Below are 9,739 nucleotides of genomic sequence, written 5' to 3' on the forward strand. Positions count from 1 at the left end.
CAACTCGTCATATAGTGACGAACAGGCAGCAGCTGCAGCGACAATCACACACCTGTAATGTGTGTGTGTGTGTGCCGCCCATGATCCAGTGGATTAATAAAGAACTCAGGTGGGACACACGGATCTAAACGCTCTGACCACTGACCAGAGGGATCAAAGACGGGTGAAGGCAGTGGTGACGTCTCTCAGTCCCGGTTGGAGCTGAGCAGCCAGGTACTGGAGAGGAGAGGAGAGGAGAGGAGCGCACTGCAGGACAGACGTGCGTAACGGCGCGTAAAGGACTTTTAACACGGCTGAAAAACTGTTACAGAATTAGAATTACCCAGACGTGAGGAAATGCAGAGATGTAAGATCATGGGGCTCTAGTAGGCATCAAATCAATAAACGCATACGTTTTCACAAAGTTGTATCAGTTAGTACATGGTTTTCAGACGTGGTAAATAAAGACGCAAAAACAGCCACCGCAATCTCTTCCTGGTTTGGTAAATCACATTGCGTGCGCTAAATACATCTATTTGCATCTACTCCTCCCAGTATTTTGCGCGTTCTGGCAGAAACACCCATATTTACATATTCATCAAGGCAAACACGCTAAATGGATTGCACGTGCTATTTTGCCCGTTTGAGAGACGCAAGTTAGTAGGTTAGTAGATCAGGTTCCACATGTGTTTGCACGTGCAATCACGTTTGCACACGTTTTAATACACACAAACCTTTAGTAGATCTGGCCCTTTGTGCGTAATCACACAACCTGATATGCCCTGACACACAATGGGACCTGCTGTACAGACCATTGGTCTTTCTTACCTATAATCCTGGTTATTTTCTAAAAGCATTGAGCAAAGAAATGTCTTTTTTTCTACCCCAGTGGCAGCTGCAGCAGGCTCGCGCCTGGGTGAAGTGGGCTCAAGCTGGGTTCAGCAGTGCTCGAGCGGAGCAGGGGAGAGAACAAAAAGTGTTTCTTTTGCTGTGTGGGAGATCCCACAATGGAGTGGGGGAGAAAGCAAGTGGGACAGATCTGCCCAGTCCCTGAGCAGCAGGCCGCGGATCGGCTCCGCTCCGAGTAGTAGCCTACTTTGTCTGTCACCCAGTTCAGCACCCTGGACAGCTGCAGAGTGGTGATTCGGGGGGAGGTTCGGAAACAGCGGTGTTTCGGAGTGAGGGGGTTTCAGAACAGCGGCGTTTCGGAATGGAGGTGTTTCTGAGGCGTTTTCGGAATGGAGGGCTGTCCCCGACCATGATCTTAACCCTCATTCAATTTCTTATGGTAAAAGAGACATTTCAAAATAATAACTGTCTAGAGTAATGTATGATTCTCACTCACTAGATGATACTTATTTAGAGACTGTCGGGAATAACGCTTAGGCCTACCTGTAAGTAAGATTTACTCAACAATTTAAATAATAAAACACCATTCAATGACAGAACACAGGATATCAGGTTTTGAAAATGTATTAAGATATGTAGAGGAAAAAAACATTCAAACATTTTGTTTTGAAAAGAGAGAGGAAAAGAAAAGAGAAAAGGCCCGGGTAAATATTTTTGTTTAGTCATAGTTGTTCAACCTGACTGCACTACTTTGTTTCGTTGGCGCGCTTTAGTTGGAGCTCATGATGGTTTTCTGTATAGACTGTGAGTACCTCTGTGTGTCACAGTTGCCAAGTCCGCTTATTATAAGCGACTTTGGGCTTGTTTTTCTGTGAAGTCGCTTCTAAATATTGGTAATTGCGGGTTGTGGGTTTTTTGGACTTGTTGTTAAAGTGTAGTTGCTTATTTAGGCTTGCTTCCAGCTCCATGAGTTGTCAAGCAGATATTTTCAATACGCTATTTAAATGCAGGATAGTTTGTCTTCTTGCTGGATCTGTCAACCCGGTTCCCTCTGCCCCTCCCTTTCCCCCACACGTTGCCAAGGTGACAACAGAGGTTTTTCCCCCCACCCCACAGTTAATAAAGAAGAGCTCAAACAGGAAGTTGTTGGCCTTGTTTTTTGGACAGGACAATAAAAGTTTTTTGTAGATAATCCAAAAGACATGTAAAGGAGCAAACACACAAGTATACGATAAGACCATGTGACACAAGTTGTAATACTAATGCAGTCTATTCCATAAGGGGGCTCTGTGTCTGGCTTTCTCAGACAAAAAGACGATATTTTAAGTGACTGTTCTAATTCAGTATTTGTTTCCTGTGTTACAGATCCTCTTCCATACTGTGTCTCTCTGCACAGATGGTTTCAGTCACCTTAATGGAGATGAGACTCTTTTAGAAAGTCTGGCGAGCGTGCACACACACACACACACACACGCACACACACACACACACACACACACACACACACAGCTCTGCAGTTATTAAAGAGCGACCTAGAACTATTCTATTTCCATCGTCCTCATGTGGGTTGGGGCTCTGGCAGATCTGGGTCACTTCCCCAACTGGTTTCATGTGATTAGGTACCTACTGTGTTCCTCACTGTCATTCATCTGCACACTGCTGTCAGTACAACACCACACAAAGGTCAGCAAAGGTCAGCACAACTATAATTCAGATGGAATGATTTGCTGCTCTTCAGTATGATGATATCTTGATGCAGTATTATTCCCTCCTGTACTATGTTAAACCTTTTGAAACAAACTGTTTGTCTCAAAGGTCTTCGAGTAGCTGTTTTTTTTTTAACGGTTCATGCAAACTGGTGTCTGAGTCTCTAACAGATTTGTGTCCTGTGTGATTGTTGGGTCATTTTTCATCCAATCGGATTGATTCACGATACCTGTCAAAGTCACACCCCTGGCAGCGGAGACGCGCCTGTCACTCAAACAGCTACAGACGCGCCGGCGTGCATACGGAGCAGACAGACAACTACAACAACAAGACAGGAGACAATGGCGGTTTCTGTGGTATATTGATGTGTTGATGAAAAGAAGGGATCACTGCCAACACGTCTTCACTTGTAAAACAAAAAAGGAGTTTATTAACATAAACTCCTTTTATTAGTTTATGTTAATAAACTCCTTTTTTTTTGAAGAAGAACAGTGTTCAAAAAATGCAGAATCCTGGAGCATCTCTGGTGCAAATGTGAGATAAATTCCAGTAATATACAGTAAATATTCTCAATACTTCAATATCTAACTGTCATTAAGTGCACTTTGATGTGCAGATGTGCATATGCTCAGAACTACAATGATGCTATGAAAACAAAACACATCAGCATCGGTATAATCTGGCAAAATTGAGCCACTACATAGAAAGAGAGGGAAGTGTCCTCCATTTACACAAAAAAATAAATAAGCAACCACTTTCAAAGCATTCAATATTTATTTAACAACACAAATATTATATTGTATTGAATTGATAGAGCCATCACAGACAAGTCCACAGACAAGACACTCCATAATCTACTAGAATCAAGTAACATTTTGGTTCTGAGCTCATTTTAAACAGAAATTAACTTGTCACCCCAGAATTCAACAGGACTATCAAGTTATAGTGCAATCAGTGGCGTTTTTACATGTAAAAAAGTGGTGGGGCACCGCCATTTCATAGAAAGCTGCATACCAGAAAAACCATGTGTTTTCTATTGTTAGTGATGTGTTCATCAGGGATCCATGCACTGTAGCAATCACACAAGCCTAAATGAAGAATATAAGCTAAAATTCCACATCATAAGGTGACAAAACCAAACTCAGAGCAAATGAGAGAACAAGGAGGGAGCAGCAAAGAGCTCAATACTGAAGGCCACAACGGAGACACACACACACGACTGTTAGGGATCAGATCCATTCTATGACAAGTTGGGCCGTAAAGTATACCCCCGCAGCCCCCGCAAACGGGCGGGGGCAGGTTTCCACCGAATCAACGGTCTTTTTTTTTTTTTTTACACCGCAACATATGGTTCACGTCATGATAACTTCTGTATTTTGGCCATTCAAGCTTCAACAGTCCATTGTTTGTTATTTCAAGAGACTTTTGGTTAAGTAACCATGGATAGCTCCTAGGCAGGATTGTTCTGCTGTGTTGTCGCCGCCGTCTCTGTTTCTGTACGGTGAGCTGCACGGGCGGACAGTTTAATTTATAAGCGAGAGATAACCAGATATTTTGCTTATGCCCTCACTGCCCTGGGCCCTTCAGAGGTCGTGGGCCCCTGGGCAATTGCCCAATTGCCCATATGGTTAATCCGGCCTTGCGTTTACTTCTAAGCAAAACATATCGATGAAGCAGAGTACTAATTCACACTTTGCTTCAGTTCCAAAAAAAGGGCACACATAAAAAGAAGAACATAGTACATGGTGATGATATAAGATAATAGAGCAAGAAAGTTAAGGTGGATAATACACTACATTTCAAAAGAAAATTTGGTTGTTTCTTTACGAAATAATCCTTTCACGAGGCGTTCGCTGAAAGAAGAAAGGATAAAGGAGCTTGGACCGGAGCAACCTGACTTAAAAATCCAGCAGCAGGCAAGTGACTGTGGACGGAGTTACACTCGAGGCTTCTCCCATCTGTGTTATGCCAAACACAGTTGGCTAGCTGGATGTTAAGTTAGCCATGCTAATTTATCTTTATTTTTTTTAGCACCAGCCGCCATTGCTCCTGTAATGTACCAGAGCACAGTGTCACACTGGTTGATACACGCCACATCAAGTCAAGTCAAGTCAAGTCAAGTAATTTTATTTGTCCCAGCTTGGGCAATTTGTTTGCAGTAGGTGTAGAAAAATTAAAAAACATTACTATACATGCAATCGTCACACATACAACAGATCACAGCTATCACATAAACAACAACAGGCAGTTCAAGTGAGTGTCAGCCACAGTGAGGATCACCAACATCAACATCATCATCATCATCATCATCATCATCATCATCATCATCATCATCATCATCATCATCATCATCATCATCACCACCATCATCACAACATCATCGACCCTGTTCCAACAGGTTGAGTATCCTAATAGAGGAGGGGATGAATGAATGTTTGTACCTGTTCTTCTTCACCTTCGGGGCACATAAACGCACACCAGATGGAAGCCAGACATACTCAGGGCTAAGAGGATGGCTACTATCCAGACAGATACTCCTGGCTTTCCTCTGTACTTGAGTATTAAACAGACAATTCAAATCGACAAACCGAACCCCCACAATTTTACCAGCAGCCTTCACGATGCCCTGCAGGGCATTTTTCTGCTTTGTACCAAGGTTGCCATACCAGCAAATTATAGAAAAGGAAACAACAGATTCAATAAAAGATCTATAGAACAGAGTCATCAAAGTCTTGTCCACGTGAAATTTGGCTAATTTTCTTAAGCAGAAAAGACGCTGCTGACCTTTCTTACACAGCGCTTCTGAATTGAGGTCAAATTTCAATTTATTATCAAACATGGTGCCAAGATACTTGTAGCTACTAACTACTTCCACTACTTGGCCATTTATGACACTGCTCTGGGGGACAGCTGGAGCATCCTGTCGGAAGTCAACACACATATCTTTGGTCTTAGCAACATTTAGTTCAAGGAAAGCATCTTTACACCAGGAAACAAAATCATTTACAATAGGACCATGACTGACCTCTGTGTCTTCAAGAAGACTCACAATCACTGAATCATCTGCAAATTTGATGATGTGTCTATTTACATGGTGGCTGCGACAATCATCAGTGTATAAAATATACAAGAGAGGGGAAAGAACGCAGCCCTGACCCCCTAGGTCAGATCCACGTGACGGGCTGCGTGACTTACGGTGAGCGTGTTACGTCATTTCCTGCCTGTACCTGCTGCACTGTTGCTGTGTTGTGTTAGACTTTCTCAATCCTCCGTCTAGTGTTCTGCTAATTTAATCACTTTAAGCACCAGTGTGCACCACGTTTTGCTACATTAACACAACTTTCTGTCACTTAAGTCCTTAACAGGACTCTCTTTGTATTTCTCCATTCAACTTGTTGTATTTGCCACAGGTCCGCTAGTTAGCTTAACATACTAGCTATGGCTTCCCCTCCCTCCTCTGTCTCCTTCTCCTGCTCTGAGTGTCAGATGTTTAGCTACTCCTCTGCCTCCTTTAGTGGTAATGGTATGTGTAATAAGTGTAGCTTGTTTGTAGCTCTGGAGGCGAGGCTCAGCGAGTTAGAGTCCCGGCTCCGCACCATGGAGGCTAGTCCAGCTATAGTAGCTTCACAGTCCAGCTTAGCCGGTGCAGAGCCACCTAGCCTAGCCGCCGCTAGCAGTTCCCTCCCAGCCCCCGTGCAGCCGGGAACTAGTCAGTCCGGCTGGGTGACAACAAACCGAGGGAAACATAGACGCAATAAGCCCGTGTTGGCCCACCAACCCCTTCACGTCTCCAACAGCTTTTCCCCACTCAGCGACACACCCGCTGAGAACGTAACTCAACATGTCGACTCTGTTGCTCACAGCCCCGCTGTGAAGTCGGCATTAGTCATTGGCAGCTCCATTTTACGGTACGTGAAGGTAGAGAAACCAGCGAGCATAAAGTGCATCCCAGGGGCCAGAGCGGGCGACGTTGAGGCTAATCTGAAGCTGCTGGCATGTAAACGTAAGGTTAAATACAGTAAGATTGTAATCCATGTCGGCGGTAATGACACCCGGCTTCGCCAGTCGGAGTTAACTAAGGTTAATATGGCTTCGGTGTGCAACTTTGCAAAGACAATGTCGGACTCCGTAATTTTCTCTGGCCCGCTGCCCAACCTAGTGAGTGACGATATGTTTAGTCGCATGCGTTCATTCCATCGCTGGATGTCTAGGTGGTGCTTAGATAACGACGTGGCTTACATAGATAACTGGACCTCCTTCTGGGGAAAGACTGGTCTGATTGGGAGAGATGGCGTCCATCCTACTCTGGATGGCGCATCCCTCCTATCTAGGAATATAGGGAACTTTATTAGCCGTGCTAATCCCTGACAAGCACCCAGAGTTCAGACCAGCAGGCAGAGCCGCAGTTTAACACGCCCCTCTGCTGGGTCCCTCTTGTTGTCACCCACCCAGCCTATAGAAACTGTGTCTGCCTCGAGGCTGTCTAAGCCTAAACCCCAATCTAGAGGAGTTGTTTATAGCAACTTAGTTAAAATCAAAACCACTGCTCCAGCAAGCCAAACTAATAGAACTATTAAATGTGGTTTGCTCAACATTCGTTCTCTCCCATCCAAGTCTCTCCTAGTGAATGACTTAATTACAAGTCACCATATTGACATATTAACACTCACTGAGACCTGGTTGCAGCAAGATGAATATGTTAGTTTGAATGAATCTACCCCTCCTAGTTACATTAACTGTCATGTGCCTCGTAACACAGGCCGAGGAGGAGGAGTGGCTGCTATTTATCAGTCAAATCTGATTATCAACCCTAGACATAATAGTTCATATAATACATTTGAAAGCCTTACTGTCAGCCTCTCTCACCCAGACTGGAAAGCAGAAAAACCACTCTTACTTGCTGTAGTGTATCGTCCTCCTGCACCTTATTCTGAGTTTCTAGAAGAATTCCCTGACTTTCTGTCAAATTTAGCAATGAGCTCAGACAAAGTCATTATAGTAGGTGACTTTAACATTCATGTGGACGTCGATGATGATTGTCTGGCTACTGCATTCAAGTCACTTTTGGATTCAGTCGGCTTCTCTCAGAGGGTAAACAAACCCACTCACACTTTTAATCATATCCTTGACTTAGTACTTACTTATGGAATAGAAGCTGACCATGTCACAGTTCTTCCTCAGAACCCCGTCTTGTCTGACCATTCTTTAATAACATTTGAATTTACTTTAACAAATTATATCCTACCTGGGAAAAAATCCCGCTACAGTAGATGTCTATCTGACACTGCTGTTTCTAGATTTAAAGAGCTTATTCCAGCAGAGCTTGCTGCCACATCCTGTAACCATATTATGGGCAGTGATGCTGACTTCACCACATTCTGTAACCATACTATGGGCAGTTATGCTGGTTTCACCCCCACACAGGTGGACTATCTTGTGGATAGCACTGCAGCAGCACTCCTTGGAACACTTGATGCTGTAGCTCCCCTCAAAAAGAAAGTTATCAATCAGAAAAGAATAGCTCCCTGGTACAGCCCAAACTTGCGCGCTTTGAAACAGAAGACCAGACAGCTGGAAAGGAAAACACATTCCAGCCAACATGAGGAAGACCGTCAAGCCTGGAAGGATAGTTTATTAATATATAAAAAAGAACTCCGTAATGCTAGAAGCAATTACTATTCATCTCTAATAGAAAAGAATAAGAACAACCCCAGGTTCCTTTTCAACACTGTGGCCAGGCTGACCAAGAACCATAGTGTTGTTGAGCCATCCATCCCTCCAACTCTCAGCAGCAACGACTTCCTAACTTTCTTTACCGAAAAGACAGTTAATATTAGAACAAAAATTGCTAGTAATGGCCCACAGATTACGATACCCATAGAAGCACCTCCCAGACTTGGTACACACTTGGACAGCTTCTCTCCCATCGACCTATCAGACTTAACTTCTGCAATTACTTCTTCCAAGTCAGCCACATGTCTGCTGGATCCAGTTCCGACAAGACTACTTAAGGATGTCTTCCCCTTAATTAACATTTCTTTTCTGAACCAAATCAATCTTTCCTTAGCCACAGGCTACGTGCCACAGGCCTTCAAGGTGGCTGTCATTAACCCTTTACTTAAAAAACCTTCTCTTGACCCAGATGTCCTTGCCAACTATCGGCCTATATCCAACCTTCCTTACATCTCTAAGATCCTTGAGAAGATTGTCCTGGAGCAGCTACATGAACATCTGCACAGCAACGTGCTCTTTGAAGCTTTCCAATCTGGATTCAGAGAACACCATAGCACTGAAACAGCACTTGTCAAAGTCTCTAATGATCTTCTTATAGCTTCAGACAGAGGTCTCGTCTCTGTTCTTGTACTTTTGGACCTCAGTGCTGCATTCGACACCATCGACCACAGCATCCTGCTGCAGAGACTAGATCATGAAATAGGGATTAAAGGAACTGCCCTAAAATGGTTTAAGTCATACTTATCTGACAGGTTTCAATTTGTTAATGTTAATAACGACCACTCAGAGTATAGCAGAGTTACATATGGTGTACCGCAGGGTTCAGTCTTAGGGCCAATCCTCTTCATTCTTTACATGCTCCCATTAGGTGGCATCATCCGGAAGCACTCAATCAATTTTCACTGTTATGCGGATGATACGCAACTCTACTTGTCCATGGAGCCAGATGACAGAAGCCGCCTCATCAATCTGCAAGACTGTCTGAAAGACATTAGATCCTGGATGTCCTCTAACTTCTTGCTACTGAATTCAGATAAAACTGAGGTCATCGTGTTTGGACCTAAACATCTCAGGGACACGTTCTCCAATCAGATCGCTACTCTAGATGGCATCACCCTGACCCCGAGTACAACCGCGAGGAACCTTGGAGTCATTTTTGACCAGGACCTTTCCTTTAACTCCCACATAAAGCACGTGACTAGGACCGCCTTCTTCCATCTGCGCAGTATCACTAAGATTAGGAATATCCTCTCCCAGAGTGATGCTGAGAAACTGGTGCATGCATTTATCACTTCTAGGCTAGACTACTGCAACTCTCTCCTGTCAGGATGTCCGAAAAACTCTCTAAAGAGTCTCCAGCTGGTCCAGAATGCCGCAGCGAGGGTTTTGACAGGAGTTAGGAAGAGAGAGCACATCTCTCCCACCTTAGCTTCTCTCCACTGGCTTCCTGTAGGATTTAGAATAGACTTCA

General features: G+C 44.0%; 1 protein-coding gene across 1 annotated transcript; it reads left to right on the forward strand.

Moving 5' to 3' along the window:
• The first annotated feature begins 5,849 nt into the window (after positions 1-5,849).
• LOC146960899 (uncharacterized) lies at positions 5,850-8,336 on the forward strand. The gene is made up of 2 exons (XM_085771959.1): positions 5,850-6,366; positions 6,412-8,336. The coding sequence occupies exons 1-2, from the start codon at positions 5,974-5,976 to the stop codon at positions 6,901-6,903; spliced, it is 885 nt and encodes a 294-aa protein (XP_085628085.1). The 5' UTR covers positions 5,850-5,973; the 3' UTR covers positions 6,904-8,336.
• Positions 8,337-9,739: the final 1,403 nt, after the last annotated feature.

The sequence above is a fragment of the Trachurus japonicus genome, unplaced genomic scaffold (genome assembly GCF_045865225.1).
Source record: "Trachurus japonicus isolate A0001 unplaced genomic scaffold, Traja_1.0 AP029852.1".
NCBI lineage: Eukaryota > Metazoa > Chordata > Actinopteri > Carangiformes > Carangidae > Trachurus > Trachurus japonicus.

Bases quoted from the DNA above. Each gene is read 5' to 3' on its own strand.
- LOC146960899 (XM_085771959.1), top strand. From the start codon at position 5,974: ATGGCTTCCCCTCCCTCCTCTGTCTCCTTCTCCTGCTCTGAGTGTCAG. The intron at 6,367-6,411 runs GTAACTCAACAT...CCCGCTGTGAAG, and splicing joins GCGACACACCCGCTGAGAAC to TCGGCATTAGTCATTGGCAG.